We start from the raw sequence: 20637 nt of genomic DNA on the forward strand, positions 1-20637 counted from the left end.
TTCAAATTTTAGCAATCCAAAGCATGAAGTTTTTCTTAACACTTGAATAATATAAAACAAAATGTCAAATAATAATAAAAAATAATAAACATACCACCATGCATTCTGATGTTGCTCTAGAGTTTCCTCAGCACTTTGCCCTCATGTCTCCGTGACACTAAATGGAACAGGCAGGCATTCCAGTTTGAGTCCAACACAGTGTTAATAATAGCGAATGTTTACAGTGCCTTGAGTTATGGGTGTCAAAGAAGGGGTCATGCCCTTGTTACTTAAATCTCAAACAAGGCTTCCATCGGTTCATGGCTGCAGGGTACAAAATGAGGTGCAATTTAATGTCCATCTGGGCATCTGTTCCTCAGGTGCTAGCACTGCTGTCTGTGGTTGACGGTATATCTGGGGTAGCAACACAGCAAAGAAAGGGACCCAAGTTGTGCCTGGGAAGTTTCTACTCTCAGCCAAGATGTGCACATGAATTTAAAATTACCCAAGAGGGTGTTTCAGAGTTGCTGGCCAAAGAGTGGTGTCTTCTAATCTGGAGAGCAGCTGCTGGGCACAAACATGCAAACACACACACACACACACACAGACACACACACACACACAGACGTGCTCACGCAGCCTGTGCGTGTCTCTACTTGTCTGCTCTGGGCAGATGGTTCCTGGCTTTTGGGTCACCTCATCCTGCAGCCCAGTCCAGTTAGACCCTTTCTTCCACAGAGACTGGCAAGCTGTGGGGTAAGGGTTTTGGTAAGGCTGCCTGTCTTCAGAGCATGAAGGACACTGCCCGGAGAGGAAAGAGGGCAATATTTAGTGTTTGGGCCCACTTGTTGTTGGGCTCTCCACTGCCTCTCCTTTGCAGAGCTATCACTGGCCCCCGGGTGCAAACTCTCGGTGGCTTTCAAGCCTACAAAACAAAAACTGAGAGGGTGTCCAAAAAGAGAAGAAGAAAACGCTGTTGTTGGTCCTGGGTTCCACTGTTGGATTTTGGCGGGGATGAGAAGAAGGAATTACCAGGCGTGATCAACAACGGTACCTGCACGGTAAGCTAAGTGTCCCCATCCTTGCTGAGAAGATGGGATGTTTCTGTGTTCTTCAACAGCTAGGAGTGGCCAACACCACTCTCCAGAAGTAGGATCTTGTGAATATTATGCAAGGGAATGTAGTATGATTAAGAGCTCATGACAGATGATGACTTTTAGGCTAAAATGACTAAGAGTTGCTTGCAAAATAGAGGAACTATCCTGACAGTAGGTAAGTTTTACTAAAGTGATACACATGAAAGGAAGCCAAAATGAAACTTTAAATTGTTATCCTGTTAAGAGTAAGATGAATAGTCAAAGATTAAAGGAAAAGTATGTTTGGATAAATGCTTTCCTTCTTAATAGCCTGATTTTGTAAGCCGATGTGAATGATCAATATGCCATGTCAAAATCATCACAATGTGTTGAAAATGGAGAAGTATACTGAATAGGTTAAATTGCAGAGGAAGAATTCTCTTTTCATGGAAAGATTAGCGGAAGAAACTAACATCTTCAAATGGCAACTAGATTGTATCTTTCTTCTTTTGTTTGTTTACCTTCTGTTGATGTTAAGATTTAATGAATGAGAGCCAGAGAACAGAAGCAGGTTTCTGAGGTAAGGTTTTTGAGAGATCTTGGGAGATACCTATCAAGAGCTTGTTCTGTAACACCCCACAGAAGATGACTGGATATCCATGGGCACATCACATCCAGATACAAATGGGAAATGACACTAGGCTGCTGCCAAATGATATCACAGAAAATTCTGCTCACTGTACTCCTCGATGGGAGGATTATTCAATGTTTAGGGTGGCTGCACAGTTGTGTATATAGGAGCTCCATTGAAGAGGGTATGTGTTCAGTTAAAATGGTTGTGACATATTCAGTTATTCTTTTTTCTTTCCATACCAATTAATGACTACATCTCTTTCTTTATTCATTATCTGTTCATATCTCAGGAAGGAATAGAAGAGGTGCAACAAATACACTGTTTACACTACCATATTCCACGTGTGTATTAGATTTGCATAAAGGAGAACATGGTGTAGTTAATGCTAGAGAATGCATTGAAATTACGGCAATGTTCCTTTAGCTACAGTTAAACATGTTTTTCCTGTGATGACATTTTCTGATTTATCAATCTGCTATCTCCCAAAGCCAAATATTCCAAGTAAACATTTCTGTATGTTTATCAGTTGACACTATTATGAAACTCTCATTATGCTTAATTAAAAATCAGCATAAATACTGTAAGAGCTGTTTGTTAATAAAAATTTCTAAAGGCAGCAATAATATTCATGGGCTCTTTCCACCTGGGTAATTAAAGTCTACTCTAATGAGAATTTTCTAAGTAATTTCCCAAAGCAATGTGGGGTTTGGGTTCTTAAACTAACCAATACAAAGATACTCTGTAAAAGTTCTGCAGCAAAGAAAAGCATTCATTATTTAAAAAGTGAGTGACAATTTATTTTTAGAGTTTACCTTCTATTAAAGTTCATGTGTAATTGTCTTTTTTGCTTAAACTTTATTTAAGCAATAAATTAGCAATAAATTTAAGTAATAAATTTAGTCAAGACTTGGTCTTAGGTAGTGGCGCTGGCAATAGAGATGAAGATATTTTATTGTGCCATCGAAATGATGGTGCCTTTAATAGAGCATTATTGTAGGAGACTGCCATTGCAACTTGCCAAAAGTTAGGCAGGTCAAAGGATGCAACAAACCTAAAAGTAAGGGGCTCTATCTTCTTTTCTTCCAGTTACAAACCATATTATTCTATGTCCTAACCTAAAGCAAAATTTTCATTACCAATGTAATAATACCCGCTTCACCTTTCTAATATGTTACTTTAAAAAACATTTAAAGAAAAAGTGCTAGTAGCTTTTATTTTCCTTAGGGTAGAACTAGTGCCTACCAGCAACACACAATAAGTTTGTTTAGTTATATTAGGGGAACACTTTTATAGTAATAGCTTAGTTTGTTTGCTCATTTGTTCATGCATTCATCAACTATTTAGAATGCCTACTCTGTGCTAGGCCCTGTTCTGATTACTGGGACTATAACAGTGAATGAGGCAAACATGGTCTCCAGATGCCCTGAGTGTAGGAATCTGCACAGAGAGTCTGATTACTAGTGATCTGAATCTGTATATTGTACATGTTGTTCAACATAGATATGGAGACAATTTTAGATACCATCTCAGCATCAAATAATTGAATTGGAAAACACATTTGAGTGTAAATACTTGAGCCTTCTTTGAGGGATTTGACATTTCAGTGCAAGCTATAGATGTTAGACAAAAAACTCACATACTAATACCGTCTGCTTCTTCAGAATTGGGTCGGACAGGAAGTCTAAAGAAGACAGAAGAAAATTTGTATTATAGCCTCTTAGAAGTCTAGGGTTCAAATCTGACAGTAGTTCAAGATTTTCTGTTTAATCTGACAGTCAATCACTGGGGCCCACACTGAAAAAGCAGGCCTATTGTGCTTCTCATCTTGGTTGAGGAGACTTTTATTACAACGTCATTTTATACCTACAAGGTGTTTTATACTGTGTATGAAACTCGCATTGTCAATTACTCACTTGACCCTATGTTGTAGGAAAGGCAGGTATTACTGTTCCCTGTTCAGCAGATGGACAAACTAAGTTTTAGATATTTAAGGGACTAGCCCAGCTAATGTTTTCTCTAATGCACAGCCTCATGGGGTAATCTCTTAAATAAAGGACTAGAAAAATTCTGTGTTTTCAACATGAGTACTCATAGCCCTGACCTATTGTTTGAAAGTGGTATTAGCAAACAGGAAACCATGTAGATAGAGGAACGTTTCATGCCTCCCCCCACCACCCTCTTCCTGCCTCCATTGCCTTTCTAGGTCCTAACCCTAGAGTTTTTCCTTCTGGCCCTTCAAAAATCAGTTTAGTTGCTTAAAGAGATATAAGCTGCTACCTTTTTCTTCTTCTTTTTGGGTGGAATGATGAAGTAGAATATGGCAAACTGGGCTGTAAAGCTCTGAACTGACTCCTAATATTATTGTAATGAAATAAAAAATTATTCTGAGTGATAAGATTTTAAAAAGTTTGTGACTGTTTAGGACAGGAACGGTATAGTATATTAGTATATCCACCTACCTGCAAAATGCAAATGGAATTTTACATTGCTATTAGTGCCACCAGCCTGGCAACATAAAACACTTGTCACATCAGATCAGACCATTGTCCACCCAGTCCAGATCCTGCTTCCGGTGCAAGCATAAGTAGGCTGTTGTGAAGAAGCAGTTTATCGTGGGTAAGAGGAAAAATTCACAAGAAAAAATACTCTACATGGAAAAATGGTAAGCACAGGAAATGGAGAGTTATACAGAGCTGAGCAGAGCAGTGAACAGAGAAGGTTTTTCTGATGGATTTTGAGAGTTAAGCCACATAGCTAGTACTGTCTATTATTAGCTATGACCAAGCAAATACACGACTTTCTTTCTTTTTTTTTACATTCTTCCTGGAACTTCCTGTACATGTATTTAAAGTTTGTTGTAATTCCTTGGAGGCTTTTAGCTACTTTTTTCTCTATTTGTGGCTTGAAATGGATGACATATATCTTCATGATGGATCTAGGGACAATCACTTGACCAGGAAACTGGAATTCAGGGGAGGATAGCAAGCTAGATAAAGCTGCTTCTGTGCTTCTCCTTAGAGTTGCTGGCCCTGAAACAAAAAAATACAGAGGCAGCTGCTTCTGAGCCACGATATTAAACGGACAGGTTGTGACTAGGGACACCAGCTCCTTGTTTCAGCTGCTACTAACATTTTTATTTTTTATTTTTATTTATTTATTTATTTATTTTTGAGACGGAGTCTTGCTCTGTGCCCCAGGCTGGAGTGCAGTGGCGCGATCTCGGCTCACTGCAAGCTCCGCCTCCCCGGGTTCACGCCATTCTCCCGCCTCAGCCTCCCGAGTAGCTGGGACTACAGGCGCCCGCCACCTCGCCCAGCTAATTTTCCTGTATTTTTAGTAGAGACGGGGTTTCACCGTGTTAGCCAGGATGGTCTCGATCTCCTGACCTCGTGATCCGCCCGTCTCGGCCTCCCAAAGTGCTGGGATTACAGGCTTGAGCCACCGCGCCCGGCCTGCTACTAACATTTTTAAATGAAGCTATTTTAAGAACCTTTGCATTTGATCAGGGAGCATGTGGGGTTAAGCTTTATGTTTTCCACTTCAGTTTTAGATTCTAAGCAGGTACAGTTAGTAGTTCAAATTTTAAAACTTATTACTGCATTTCCTTCCAATCAATGTAAAAATATTATATTCCCAAAGCCACCAGGGGTGTATTAGTGACTTGATTTATCTTGGGGCTGGTTCTATCTCAGATGACATCTCCTAATCTTTCTTCTTCAAACAAGAACAAAAATGGTTGCCAACAGTTTGAAGAGTGGGTATGGGTAGAGAAGTTACTAAGGATTCTTTGGGGGTGGCACTGGGGGGGTCATAAAAGAAACATTTGCAGATGCAGATTGCAGTGCCTATCTCTTCCCTCAGTGATTCCTGAGTTTGATGCTTTTTAATCTACTTTAGCAGCTAACTTATATATCATTAACCTTAGAATGTTAGGTAACAATATTTACAGTGGCTTCATTCATAATTGCAAAAACCTGGAAGCAACTCCAGTGCCGTTCAATTGGTGAATGAATAATCAAACTATAGTATATCAACACTATGAATTACTCAGCAATACCAATGAAACACACAACAATATGGATGAACTCAATTGCATTATGCTAACTGAAAGAACCCAGACTCAAAAAGCTACATCCTGAATGACTTCATTTATACAACATTGTGGGAAAAAACCCCAAAAACTATAGGGACAGAAAACACATCAGTGTTTGTCAACAGCTGACACTGAGGGGAGGAACCGACTCCAATAGCGTGAGCAGGAACATCTTGGGTGATGGAACTGCTTTATGTCTTGACTATAACGGTGGTTACATAATTGCATGAGCTTGTCAAAATCTGCAGAATTGTACATTATATAAGAGGTAATTTTACGATACGTAAAGCATACCTTATTGTGTGGCTCTATATATTGAGAGAATCCCACTTCAAACTTCAACCAGCATATTCTGCTTTGGTGTTGGATGGAATTCTTGCAGATTTTCATTGAAAAAATTTTTTTTAGGATATTGAAACACACAAAAGAAAAAGAACCCTTAAAAAATGACTAATAGAGTCCAACCATCTTGATTTACAGATGAAGAATTGAGGCCTGAGAAAGTTAGTGGCAGAGAAATAGGTGTTTTTTTTTTTTTTTTCTTTAAGAGACAGTTAAAAATGATCATCCTGTAGAACCCAGAAAACTCAACTCTGTTCTTGTATAACACTGACTGTCAAACTGCATTGAAAAAGCCATGGGACCAAAAACTACGCAATCAACTCCAAGTACCTGCCTTCCAAATGTCATGTTGCGAAACTGGCCAGAAGCTGCTGGCTTCTGACAGATATACAGTTACAAGGGAATATGATCTGATTTTAGTATTCGGATAGACATTATAGCAAGCCTACTATTTGTCAAAAACAACAGCCACCACAACCACACACTGTGCTGAGCATGCGGTGTATCACAAAAGAAGACCCAAGCCATGTTTGGAAGAGGCATACATTTGTTCATTTGCTTACTTAGTTATGTAACAAACAAACGAGTGCCAGACACTGTCGTGGGTCCTATAATCCAATGCTGATCTCGGAATTGTAACACAGTAGCATCTAGATACAGAGCAATGCCCAACCACTAGAATACAGTGAGGACTGTTTGAATTGAATACGTGAATATCAAACAAAATCAGAGTCAAAACCAGAATGTACCACAATGCATTTAATGCCTAAGGGCACAGATTTTCCCAGATGGCATAACTGGCTTCTAATTCCATTTCTGTGTGTTCCTCAACAAGTTACCCTCTAAAGCCTCATGTTTCCTCAGCCATAAAATGCAGATAAGAATTGTACCTGCCTTGATAAGTAATAAGCACAGTTAGTGGCACATAAGTGGTCAATAATGAGAGGCTGTTATTATCATTATCGTTAATATAGAAAACTCCCACCATGGTGCTATACACTGGGTCTAAAAAAAAAAATCAGCCTTGACAATGTGGTCAGTTCCTTCTGAAAGGCTGATAAATGCTATAAGACCTACTTAGATTGCACACAAACACAAAACTTTGGATTCCCTGGACCAAATTAAGAAGCCACGGGCTAGAAACGTCATCTAGAAATAAAAGGAACTGGCATTTGAATCATGTATTTTCTTTGGGCCCCTAAGTTAAGAACCAATGCTCTAGACTACACATCCATGGACAGGTATGAATTTAAAATGCCTCATTTCATGATTTTGGAATTAAGAAAAATCCCAGAAAATTGATTATTAATGTAAACCAGAAATTTTCTTGACCGATGTTAAAAAGGTAGAAACGTCCTTTTCCCTTCCCTGAGGTTTCCTGGCCCTAAGCAAGTAATTTTTTTTTTTTTTTTTTTAATTCTCTTGCTCTCTTCTACCATAACATTTAAATCATGTAATGAAAGTTCCATAATCAAAAAAGTGTTAATTTCTGGCCTCACAGTCCACAGGATTCTGAGGAGACAATGAAATTTCTAAACGTGCAAATTATTTCAGAATGGGAAATGACTCTTCCTGTCTAGCAGTAGTTATTTATGTAATAGTACCTTGGGAGAATGTTAACAGCAGAGCATTAAATTACTCCTTTTAAAACAAGGAATTTCCAACAGGGTTTTATTTGTTTTTTCCTAATTTAAAAAGACAGCATTTATACTCACAAGACTGCAAGTTTTACTAGCCTATCGTTAAGTGGTTAGGTCAGTTTCAGAAAGACTGTACTGATGCATTACATACCTGCCAAATGTGCGGAAGGAAAGCTCCAATCCAAATCATGACACACCCGTGGATTCACCACTCTCAAAGTAAACAAAGTGTTCAGAAATTCTACCAACAAAGTGTCAAAAGAGGCTATAATGCTCACTGAAGGGAGAAAAACTTTAGTTTACTTAAAACCCACATGCACTTCGTTATTTTCCCAGATGGCATCATAAAACTGCAATCATGACCTAAATAACCTAGTTTCTTCAGCACAGAATTCTATTCTATTCCCATCTACATCTGGATAGTTCCTCTCTAAAAGGCAATTTCAGTTGTAAAGAAACTCAAAAGGTCCAGCTAGGTCTAGTGGAATTAATCTGTATGTGAAACAAGGATTTTTTTTTTTTTTAACTGTATGGAAGAATATAAAGATTTTCACCTGCACCTGCAGCACTAAGCATTTTGAACTGGTAGCTCCAAATTTATATCTCTTGGCTGTGTAACAAAATCCACAAGTATTTATTCTTTGAGACTTAGATCAGATACACACTGGTGGCAAAATGCCAGTCACCACTGTAGTGGGGCTCCCTTCATCTACTGACCAGAAAACATTTTTCTCAGAGTTTCCCTTAGCATACTTCTGTTATCTCATTAACTTTCTGCATATTTTTAAAAAGCAGCAATATAACCTCTGGCATCTTAAATTTTCCAGACGTATGAAAACATACTACAGGGATCAGAGCGTTAGGTTAGGAGTAGTACAACCACCAGTCAGACACCATTTGAGTGAATCAGATGGGGTATAACTCATCTAAAGCATTCAAAAGGAAGCTTACATTTACAGCAGGAAGGTGGGCAACATGCTTTAGGCCAGGTAAGCATGCACATGCTTCTGGATCCTACAGCCCTTACCAGGGACACACAGTTAGAGAAATGATGCCCATACATGAAGGCAGATCTTTTTCAACTAAGAAATCATTCTCCAGCTCTCAACCTTTCTTTGGGTAAAGAGTCAAAGTGGGGTTTCTTGGTGCAGGTTCCAGATGGGTGGCTCCAGATCATCTGCCACCATTACCCCCATTTCTGCTGGAGTCCTTCTTGCCCCTGAGGCCAAAATATATCTTGTATAATCCTGAGATTAATAAATCTGGCTAGATGCGGGGGTGAGGGGTCCTTGGAACAGATCCAGATTAGGTTACATGTAGAATCAGTCATGCCTAGGCTGGTCTGGAGGAGGACCCAGCTTTCAGTCTGACATTATCATCTGCAAGCGTAAATCCCTGGAGAGTATTCCACAGCTGGAAGCTTGTACCTCCGCTTATAATGGTATCCTGACTGTACTGACTTGTTGCTGTGTCCATTTGATAAGTCAACCTCTTCTGATTTACTATGTGGTATCTGTATCTGATTGTTTCATCAATCCTAGTCTACTATTGACAGTCATTTCATATTTTCTCCATATGCTATACACAGCACATATGGATATTTTATCTAATTGAAACCCCTAGGAGGTATAATCTGACTGCCTTGACTTCCAGACTCCCAGGCACAACTTTCTGTCCACACTGTCTGATGGTGAGAAGCTACGTGATTTGAATGACTTCCATGATGATGTTTCTAAGTTTGAAGTGAGAAAAGAAAGTTCGTTGATTAAAAAAAAAATTTTTGTTTGATAAAAGGAGAACTTACAAGCTCCTTTCAAAAAACTACTTGCATCCCAGGAGGTTAACAGCCTGAGTATGAAGTATGCCATGTGGAGAAGGAGAGTGACAACAGTAATAAGCATGGGCTTCTGAAAAGGGGACTGGTCTTCTGAAATGTCTCCTGGGATTGCATCAGCTTGACCGACCAGTTGTTTTTCATTTCTACTTTCCAGACTACCTTTGTGTAAGGATTAATGACCTTCCGTCAGCCTATTAACTCAGACAGTCATTAATCTCTAGGAAATACCTTGTCAATTCTGCTTAAAGGGTACATGAGAAGTGCTATGTTTTTGGTTAATCTTATAGCCCTTTAACCAACCTGTTCAATGATTACTGAACCTTCCTGGAAGTCCCTTTTGCCCCAGAATTAGTTAACATTTTAATAATAGTCTTACTTGTAAGCTATGAAATTGTTAGATATGAATTGTAGTCGATCCAAAAGAAATGTCTTCCAGGGAGCTAAACTGAGTTGTGAGAAACATGTGTCTAAAAAGATATTACTAGTCTAAATTCCTATTTCTCATGTCTTTCCTGAGTACTTACGAACCAAATGTTGCCACTCCCAAATCAGTATTATAGGTTATTTCAACTTTAAGCTCTGGTAGGAGAATACATTATCTACTAAATCAGCCTTGTCAACAGGCCAGAGAAATCTATATAGGCATAAATGTTTGTATGCTCTTAGAGGAAAGTGTATGAGACTTAAACAATGCTTACTTGTGAACACCCTTTCCAAGACTAGGCCAAGAGAACAATAGCTACACCTAAGTATAGTAAAAGAAACAATCTGTAAATGAAGACTCTTATATACATAAATCATGCCATGAGCAGAAAGTTAAATAAAGGCAGATACTTTTACAGAAAGATTAGAGTTAAAGCATAGGTGAGGTTTTGGCTGTTAGAGGGAGAATAAACTATAGAGGTAGAAAAACATGGAAGTGAAGAAACAAGGATGGCAATAGCTAGATATTGAGCTAGCTAAGCTATAAATGGTGATTCTCAGCCAGTTTTGGGGGTAAGGGAAAATAACAGGGGTGATTGTTTTCATCCCTGCTTTTTCTGAGTTTCTCTTGATGAAAGTTTTTCTTGATGAAAGCTAACAAGCTGAGAACATCAATGCAAATCACCAAAGCAATGGGGTCAAATTCACTGCTACTCCTGCAAAACAGGAAAAGGCCCTAGAGCTGAACTTTTAGATTCCTGGGCATGCAAAGCAGGCCTTGGTCAGCCGGATCTGTACTGGGCTCTTCTCTGCCTTGGTCACTGGCCTCTGGGTCTTGGGAACACAGGCCTATGTTCCAAGCCATTGTTCTTTAAACAAAGTTGTGAACTGCTAACAGTTTTATTTAAAAGTTTATAAAACGGTAACCACATTGCTACATCTTTCTGGAGTATCCCAAACAAAGTGTGGGTCACATTTCTTGTTAAAAAAAAAGTGTAGCTCAGAGTTATTGAATAAATAAAGACAATTGATGTAGTTAACAGGCTTTGTGTGACCACAGCTATGTCATCTTGGTCTTGATTCCAGCTTCGGGCAGAGGTCAGGGTGAGCCATCCAGCAAAGGGACCTCCTACCAGTCAGCCCATCTAGTTGCTTTGCCTGAGCAAGCTTCTTTGCAGCCCTTACCCTGTAACTTGGCATGACTGGCAATGGCGGTGGGGGTGAGAGAGGGCCACTCTCATTGTAGAGTGTTGGAGATGCAAATGTGTTGGAGAGGACACTTATCTGTGCTCTCCAACCCAAACACATACAGATAGCGGTTGTCTTCACTTCAGAGAAATGAAAACCATCTCTCCTCAGTGGATGGCTAGAGGCCCCAATTTGGTGACATGGCCCCGGGCCTTTAAGCAAATAAGGCGTGTTAGAGGACGCTTCTAATAACTGAAAACCTCTGAGTTAATGCGGCTGATTAAGCAAGCTGTCACGAACCTTGGCAGACCCGTGCTCACGATTCTTATTAATAAGGCTGATATTTACATAAATATCAGCTGTTCACTGATAATCCTGCCAACACACAGGACATAGACTCTTTTCTTTAGGACAACACAGACAGATCTATCTTAATGCAACAATTTGTTATTTGAACAAACATGTTTATTGCAAGGCCAGTGAAGAGAAACCCAAAGGTTTTCTTGTTTGAATTTCCTGGGGGCAGTTTGTAATAGCTGCTGGAAAGGACCATTCTATGGCTTCTAATACAGCGCAGTGCTGCCAACCAATATTCTCTCCTCCATGTCAACTTTGGCCCTTAACTGCCCACACCTCCTTTTTGCTCAACATGAGGAACGGTTGTTGTTACCTGCCTAATCCGTGCTTCCAACTTGCCTAGAAAAAACCTGATTCAAGTTTTGAGGAACAAACTCCTAAAGACTCTAGATCTTCAGTCACATAAAGGAACTCACACCTAGAGTAGATTTTGCAAATATTAAAACAGCTATCCCATCACTGGTTTGCTTTCATGCCAAGACTTGTGTGGCAGCCCCCAGTGGGGCCATAATAACCTTTAGAATGGAGCAGCTTTGCCCAACTTCCTGCTGTGCTCAAGACTTCGGGTTCTGCATGTGTGCGTCTGGCTGACTCTCGCTGTCCCATAGCTCTTGCTGCCATTGTGAGCTGCTGCCTTCTCCACGGTCTGAGTAGGCTCCTTTCAAAAAGCTGCTTGGTCTGCTTATGTGGGGAGACTTCAAATCACCAGTTTCCTATTAAAGACCCCTGGCCTACAGTCAAAGGGTGCACAGAAATATACAAAAGGCAGGGAAGGTCTTTCACAAAGACTAGATCTCTGCCCCCACAGTCGGTCTGCTTCATTTTTACAGCACTCAGCCTTCCAAGCCTCAACCTCACACTTTTTTCCTCCACTGGCACCTGTAATGCCATGAGCAGAGGGCATTACATTGCTTTTTCCTTTGACCTGCTCTTGCCAATCTGCTCCGCCCTGGCAGAACTTGGTGGTAGATGGAAAGGCTATTTTTGATGCGAGGGCTTAGCAACATTCCCTAAACAGAAAACCGCTCTCCTATATACTTACAGCACTGCAAAATACTTTTAAAATAATTTAGTCGCTGACCTCAGAAAAAGGAGAAAGTTGGCTTTGCAAATTATTGTCTTTCATAGCCAAGTAAATGAACAAACCCAGAGGAAGCACAGTGTCCCTGGGGTCATGAATTTAGTCAAACACGGAGTAGCTGCTGAATGCAAAGCATGGCGGAGGACACAGAATGCAGCCTGGCATCATCCTTGCCGTCTAAGAATTATCAATTTAGTAATGGAAGTAGGAAAAACACAAAAAATATAAAACAATATGGAATATGAAAAGTGTCACAACAGAGGTACAGATAAAGTACTGGAGTGATTTGAAGAAAAGAGAGATTTCACACCTGTGGAGAAGCAGAAATCACACTGATGAGGATCCAATTTCTTCTGTGAACATCTTAGGCTACTTTCACTTCTCTTTCCTTATTATCCCCTTTCCAAGGATATTTAGCTATCCTCTTAACACCCCAACCCCTCCTGTGTTGGACTGGATCAGACAGTGCATGTGTCACTTTGAAGGGTATATTTATTTCGACCACAATCAAGAATTCCAGTGGAAGTACTTCACTGAAAGCAAGGTTGTGAGAGTCTCTTCGGTTGTCTTTGCTTCTTCTAACCCGATCTACTTTACCTGAGGTCACTGTTACCTGCCTGCAGAGCTGGACTGCTCCTCCCACCAAATATCGAAGCTTCTTCCCACAAAAGTCTCTGGTCCTGGTCTGTGTCCTCGGTCAGTGAAGTCAATGCACTCCTCCTCATAGCTCATAGGCAGTGGGGAGCTGTCGTTTTAGCTGTAGTATTAACTGTCCCTCAGTAAAGGAAAGTAGGACATTACCTGTGCCTGGGATTCTTTCTCAGCCTTAGTATAATGCTGTCTCAGAAAGTAACTGGTTACCACCACTCAGGAGAGGCTAATACATATGTTTATTTTTCACTATAGTCTAATGACAATTCCAGTATGTAACACCCAGCTCCAGAGGCCTCCAAGTACAAAAGTGGTCAAGGTATTCAAAATCTGTTGGCTGCTATCCTACATGCATGCAAGTGAGATGCCAGTGTCATCACACACTTTCTTCTCTGTTCTCTATATACCTGGGATAAAAAACTGACCCATAACACACAAGGAAGCTAAATCTTGGTCAACCACTCCACCAGGAATGGAAGAATCAGGAAAAGCTGATCTACCTCATGAACTGCCTCAAAGAATTCTCTTCAAAAGACACCAGGACACCTCCTCCACAGCACTTCACCTGAATATACAGCAAGTCGATACTAACCTTGCGAGGTCTCACACTCCACCAGATATCTCAGTGATGCTATTTCTCATTATCTTGCTATTCTCAGCTACCAGCAAAAATGGAAGCCTCAAGGGTCAATAGTCCCCTCACTTACTGTATTTTCACTCCTGTATAATTTTGCATTCTTCCCTCTGATTCTTCCCTTCCTCTCTGACTTGCCTCCAAATCCTTCCCATGGTGTGCTCTGAATCTCTCTGAAGACACGTGGAACCATGCAAAAGCACAGCTTTTCAGCCAGGCAGAACTGGATTTAATGATTCAAATGTGGACTTGCTGTGTACCTTAAATGCATATGGCCTCACTGTGCTTTATGACCTAATCTATAAAATCCAGATGATAGTAATTACTTTGCAGGGTCTGGTAATATTATAATGCATAAGACAGTCAAGTACAGTACATGGTACATTATACGTGTTCAACAAATGACAAATATTGCTATTTTGGGACTCTTACATTTACCCTTTTCACAGACTGCTCATTCTAAGTCCTGTTCTATTTCTTGTCCAACCCTTTCCGCAGGATGTACAACCCTTGAGCATCTCAAGAGAAGGCTACTTGTGCCTCAAGAGCCCACACACCAAAATCTGAGTGGCAGCACTGTCCTAGCCCACCATGCGGCTTCCAGGCAATTCCTTTCCATTCTCTTGTTATCAAAATACCTCTGCTCTCACGGCTCACGCCACACTTGCCCACTCCTCAGTTCTGCCACCTACTGGCCTCTCCTCATCATTGCACTTTCTTTAATAAGGACTTCGACAACTGGGTCAAACATTTTTCCCTCCTAATTCCCTCCCAGTTGTGGTTTGTCTCAACTTGAACATGGATGATCTTTACAACACTGTGGCTTCAGAATTCAACTCCAAAACCCTCTGCCCACTCTCAGCAACTCAGTTCCATAACCACACCTGGAATGTTCTACCTCTGCATACTTATGACACTTTACCATACTTAAGTGGTTCAAATGTCTGGCTCTCCTTGGTGGCCCGTTAGGTTCCCACTGCTACAGAACATATCTTATGAGAGGTTTTAACCTTATCCCTAGGACAGGGTCTGGTACACAGTGGGTATTTAATAAATATTTACAGAATGAATAACATGGTACATTTATATAGTTTTCTAGAGGTAATCTTATTTGCTCATCACCTTAGGAAGACAGAAACATTATTATAATTCCCCTGTGTAAATAGGGAAATGAGGCTCAGAAAAGTTAAATGACTTAGTTAAGGATACATAATTAGACCTCAATAAATACTTACATTTTATATCACCTAGAGGCTGGCAGGGGCTTCTCCTACCATCCTAACTACAAGACCAGCTCTCTTCTTCCTCTACCTTCCTTACCCTTGTATGCTTGTTTCTTACAAAATCTTATCAAAAAATTTGGAAAGATGATAGCTTACCTTTTAATGCACATATGAATAATTCTGATAGGATTATGCATCTCTGTGCTTTAAAGGGTGTACCGATAAGAGACTCTTGGTATCTTTTCAAAGGAACTATGTAATGTTATATTTGATTGCTCTTAGTGTGTGTACTAAGATGATAAAAGTTCAGTCTTTTACCCACATTAAGTCAATTTCAAAACTAAGAAATGCAGAAATCCAATATTGTATCCTCTGATTAATTCAATCCTGCATGTAAGCTTCCTGAAAAAGCCTGCAGAATGACAGTTCAAAATTCCTCTGGGTTACAAATGAAAAATGATCATTGGCAGAAATTTGAAAACTCCCTTTTAATATATAAAGAAGAGTCCTGCAATTGGGAAAGCAAAAACCTGCTTCCTGAACCACTCTACTCCACATCCCATGCATGGCTGAATCCAACACCATCTGAACTGGAATTATTTATAATCCCAAATTGAGAAGTATCTAGTTCCAGGCAATGAATGAAAAGTCTTTCTTATCAGTTGGAATCTTTAAAAATGTTTTCCTAGTTTAAGGAAGCCATTTGAGATCCCTGAAATGTTTTCCTAGTTTAAGGAAGGCATTTTTAAAAACAGATTCTTGCTAATGGTTTGTTTTCATGGTGAGTTCCCACCTCTGTATATGGCAATGACATTCAACATTCTTTGGAAGGCACGGATATGCTACACACTGAGGCATGTAAAGTTTTCAGGGTTGTAGGTAATTATACTCCAGTAGGGAAGAAATATATGCACAAAAATAACTTCATTGCATGTACTGGTATTGATTAGCAAAAAGAGCCAAAGGTCAATTATGAATAATACAAATAAAGCTTATAGAGTCAGTTAACTATAGCTAACAATTCTTGAGTGCTTGCTATCTGCCTGGTACCCATGCTGAATACTTTAATATACTAACTTATTTAATTCCAAGAATCCTGTGAGGTAGGCATTCTAGCTGTCATGTTACAGATGAGAAAGTTTAGCCTGAAAGAAGTTCAGTAACTGGCCTAAGGTCAAAGAGCTGGTTAAATGGTGGAAATGGCATTCAAATACAGGGTTTTTCACTCTAAAACACAGTGCTTGTTCCTTTACATCTCGTTGCCTCCTTCTACTGAAGCTTATCATCACCAACACAGGTACCGTGTAGTTTGTTTTTTTATCTGTCATAAAATGTGAATCTGCTAACTGGTGAGGGAATCACAGGGACGCTTTCAGCCGGCTGTGTTGCAAGCAGTACAGACTCCAGTGGGTTGGCAATAACAAATTACAGCACAGCCAAGAGTCAAAGTAGTCCCTGACCTAAGGTCTTGTTGCTATTCTTGTTTTACTAGATTTTTCAAACAGCAATGTGGCACGTATCATTACTATGCCTAGCTAAACATTAAAAATCACTATTACCTTGCCAGATATGCCACTGTTGATAAAATTTTAAAAAACCAATGAAATAAATGATAAGAGTTTCTGCTGAGTAAAAATATTACACAAAGCTATTCAGAAAAAGTGCAACAAAGGCATTGCAAGTTAGAAGGTAGCAAGTATCCTAGCTGAGTATTTTGTTGAAACGGAGGCCTAATCCCGGGCTGGGAAAAATTTAATAACCAAGTAGTCTTTGTGATATTTGCTGAATAATGAAGAATATTCAAATCCAGAACTAATTATTAGAGTCTATTAATGGTGCTGAAAGTAACCTAATAGTTTAGAAAATATTCATGATGTACATGTTCACAAATACGTAGCTTTAAAAACAGAGTGCAATCTCACTTTTAGACATAAATCCAACAAAACGTGTATATATATAGACTTGTATACTGAAAACTACAAAGTGCTCATGAAAGACATCGAATATCTAAAAATCGAGAGAGACACTGTGTTCATGGATTGGAACCCTGGGTTGTCCCTCCGTATCCACAGAAGACTGGTCCCAGGACTCCCTTTCAGATACCAAAATCTGAGGATGTTCAAGTCAGTGATATAAAATAGTACAATATTTGCATATAATCCATGCAGATCCTCCTACGTCCTTTAAAAAATGTCTAGATTACTTACAGTATCTAATACAACAGCGGTTCCCAACCTTTTAGGCACCAGGGACTGGTTTTGTGGAAGACAATTTTTCCACGGATGGGGTGGTTGGTGGTTTGGGGATGAAACGGTTCATCGCAGGGCATCTGGAATTAGAGTCTTTCTCATAAGGAGCATGTAACCCAGTTCCCTCGCATGTGCAGTTCTGCAGTTCACAATAGGTTCCGTGCTCTTATGATAATCTAATGCTGCTGATCTGACAGGAAGCGGAGCAATGACAGTAATGCTGGCTTGCCTGCTGCTCACCTCCTGCTTTGTGGCCCGGTTCCTAACAGGCCACAGACTGGTATGATCTGTGGCCCAGGGATTGGGAGCCCCTGTGATGCAATATAAATGCTATGTAAATAGCTGTTATACTGCATTGGCTTTCATTAAAAATTTTTTTATTTTTTACTTTCTGTGGGTACAGAGTAGGTGTATGTATTTATGGGGTATGAGAGATATTTGGATACAGGAAAGCAATGTATAATAATCACATCATGGGAAATAAGGTATCCATTCCCTCAAGAATTTTTCATTTGTGTTATAAACAATCCAATTATGCTCTTTTAGTTATTTAGAAATGTACAATTAAATTATTTTGACTATAGTCACTCTGTTGTGTTATCAAATACTAGGTGTTATTCATTCTTTCTATTTTTTTTTTTTTGTATTCCTTAACTACCCCCATCTCCTCCCCACCCCCTACGACTCTTCCCAGACTCTGGTAACCATCCTTCAACCCTCCATCAACATGTGTTCAATTATTTTGATTTCTACATCCTACAAATAAGTAAGAACATGTGATGTTTGTCTTTTTGTGCCTGGCTTATTTCACTTAACATAATGACCCCTAGTTCCATCCATGTTGTTGTAAATGATAGGATCTCATTATTTTTTATGGCTCAATAGTATCCATTGTGTGTAAGTACCACATTTTCTTTATCTATTCATCTGTTGATGGACCTTAGGTTGCTTCCAAATCTTGGCTATTGTGAACAGTACTGCAATGAACATGGGAGTGTAGATCTCTCTTTGCTATACTGATTTCATTTCTTTTGGGTATGTACCTAGTAGTGGGATTGCTGGATCATATGGTAGTCCTAATTTTAGTTATCTGAGGAACCTCCAAACTGTTGTCCACAGTGGCTGTACCAATTTTCATTCCCACCAGCAGTGTATGAGAGTTCCCTTTTCTCCACATCCTTTCCAGCCTGTCTTTTGGATAAGTCATTTTAACTGGGGTAAGATGATATCTCACTACAGTTTTGATGTGCAGTTTTCTGATGATCAATGATTTTGAGCACCTTTTCATATGCCTGTTTGTCATCTGTATGTCTTCTTTTGAAGACATACAAATCTTATGCCTATTTTTAAAATTGGATTATTCAACTTTTTCTTATGTAGTTGTTTGAGCTCCTTATATACTGTGGTTATTAATCCATTGTCAGATGGGTAGTTTGCAAATATTTTCTCCCATTCTATGGGTTTATCTTCACTTTGTTGATTGTTTCCTTTGCTGTGCAGAAGCTTTTCAAGTTGATGTGATCCCATTTGTCCATTTTTGCTTTGGTTGCCTGTGCTGGGGGGGGGGGTATTGCTCAATAAATTTTTGCCCAGACCAATGTCATGAAAAGTTTCTCCAATGTTTTCCTGTTTCAGTTTCATAGTCTGAAGTCTTATATTTAAGTCTTTAATCCATTTTGGTTTAATTTTTGTATTAGGTAAGAGATAGGGATCAAGTTTCATTCTTCTGCATATAAATGTCCAGTTTTCCTAGCACCATTTATTGGAGAGACTGTCCTTTCTTCAATGCGTGTTCTTGGTATGTTTGTCAAAAATGAGTTCACTGTAGTATATTGGTTTTAAATATGTATTATTTTTAATTTTTTTAATAGTATTTTAAAAAATATTCTTGATACGTAGTTGGTTGAATTCACGGATACAGAACCCAAGGGTACGAAGGGCCAACTGTGCTTAACACAGCAAATACATCGATTTATCCCTAATTGATATATAGTGTTAATGGAATTCCAACTAAAACCTCCGCAAGATTTTTGTAGATATAGGCAAGATGATCCTAAAATGTATATGGAAAGGGAAAGGTAAATAGAATAACTAAAACAGTGTTGAAAAAGAAGAGAAAGTGGGAGGAATCAGTGTACCTATTTCAAGACTAACTATAGTAATCGAGACTGTATGTACTGGTAAAGGGATAGATAAGTCACATAGATCAATGAAAAAGAACAGAGAATCTATGAACAGACCATGCACATATGCCTGCCTGGTTTTTGACAACAGTGCAAAAGCAACTCAACCAACAAAAGATAGCTTTTGGCCAGGTGCGGTGGCTCACGCCTGTAATCCCAGCACTTTGGGAGGCCGAGGTGGACAGATCATGAGGTCAGGAGATCAAGACGATCCTGGATAATACGATAAAACCCCGTCTCTACTAAAAAAACACACACACACACACAAAATTGCCGGGTGTGGTGTGGGGGCATGTAGTCCCAGCTACCCAGGAGGCTGAGGCAGGAGAAGGGTGTGAACCTGGGAGGCAGAACTTGCAGTGAACCGAGATTGCGCCACTGCACTCCAGCTTGGGTGACAGAGAGAGACTCTGTCTCAAAAGAAAAAAAAAAAAAAAAAAAAAGACAGCTTTTTCAACAAATGGTGCTGGAGAAATTGGACATCCGTAGGAAAAAAATGAATCCGAACTCAAGTCTACCACCTTAAACAAAAATGAATTCAAAATGGATCATGAAGCTAAATATAAAATGTAAAATTAAAACTCTTAGAAAATAAGAGAAAATCTTTGGGATCTTAGCCTGGACACAGAGGTTTTTATACTTAACACCAAAAGTATAATCCATAAAAAAAATTGGTAAGTTAGACTGTATCAAAACAAAAGACTTTTGCCCCATGAAAGACCCTGTTAAGGGAATGAAAATAATATCTTGATACTGGGAGAAAATATACCAAACTACATATGTGAGAAAGGATAACCATTTAAAAAATATAAAGAACTCTTAAAACTTAACAATAAAGAACAATCTAATCAATTCAATTAGAAAATGCGCAAAAGACATGAGCCAGCATTTCATCCAAGTGGATATACAGATGACAAGTGATGAAAAGATGTCCCACATCATTAACTGCTAGGGAAATGCAAATGAAAATCAAAATGAAATATCACTACACATCTATCAGAATTGCTAAAATAAAAAAAATAGTGATGACACCAGATGTTGGCATGG

At 39.3% G+C, this 20637-nt stretch overlaps 2 protein-coding genes across 13 annotated transcripts in view; one reads left to right on the top strand and one right to left on the bottom strand.

Moving 5' to 3' along the window:
* Positions 1 to 20637, bottom strand: part of CMSS1 (cms1 ribosomal small subunit homolog) — a 371982-nt gene that overhangs the window by 63959 nt on the left and 287386 nt on the right. The window contains exon 2 of one of the 9 annotated variants that reach the window (XM_065539579.1): positions 3326 to 3370. The exons of 7 other annotated variants lie outside the window; for them this stretch is intronic. Coding sequence is in view for 1 of the 2 variants with exons in the window: in XM_005548321.4 (XP_005548378.3) it covers positions 95 to 104 (10 nt within the window). In the remaining variant the exon portion in view is untranslated. Of the gene's footprint in view, positions 1 to 94; positions 160 to 3325; positions 3371 to 20637 lie in introns of those variants that run through there. One more of the 9 variants, XM_005548321.4, reaches the window with a different exon arrangement.
* FILIP1L (filamin A interacting protein 1 like) overlaps positions 651 to 20637 on the top strand; it is a 296973-nt gene continuing 276986 nt past the window's right edge. For 3 of the 4 annotated variants that reach the window (XM_074033597.1, XM_005548313.5, XM_074033596.1), the window contains exon 1: positions 651 to 1040. The gene's annotated coding sequence lies outside the window, so the exon portion shown is untranslated. The remainder of the gene's footprint in view (positions 1041 to 20637) is intronic. The other variant, XM_045384528.3, reaches the window with a different exon arrangement.

This window comes from Macaca fascicularis, chromosome 2, assembly GCF_037993035.2.
Source record: "Macaca fascicularis isolate 582-1 chromosome 2, T2T-MFA8v1.1".
Classification (NCBI taxonomy): domain Eukaryota; kingdom Metazoa; phylum Chordata; class Mammalia; order Primates; family Cercopithecidae; genus Macaca; species Macaca fascicularis.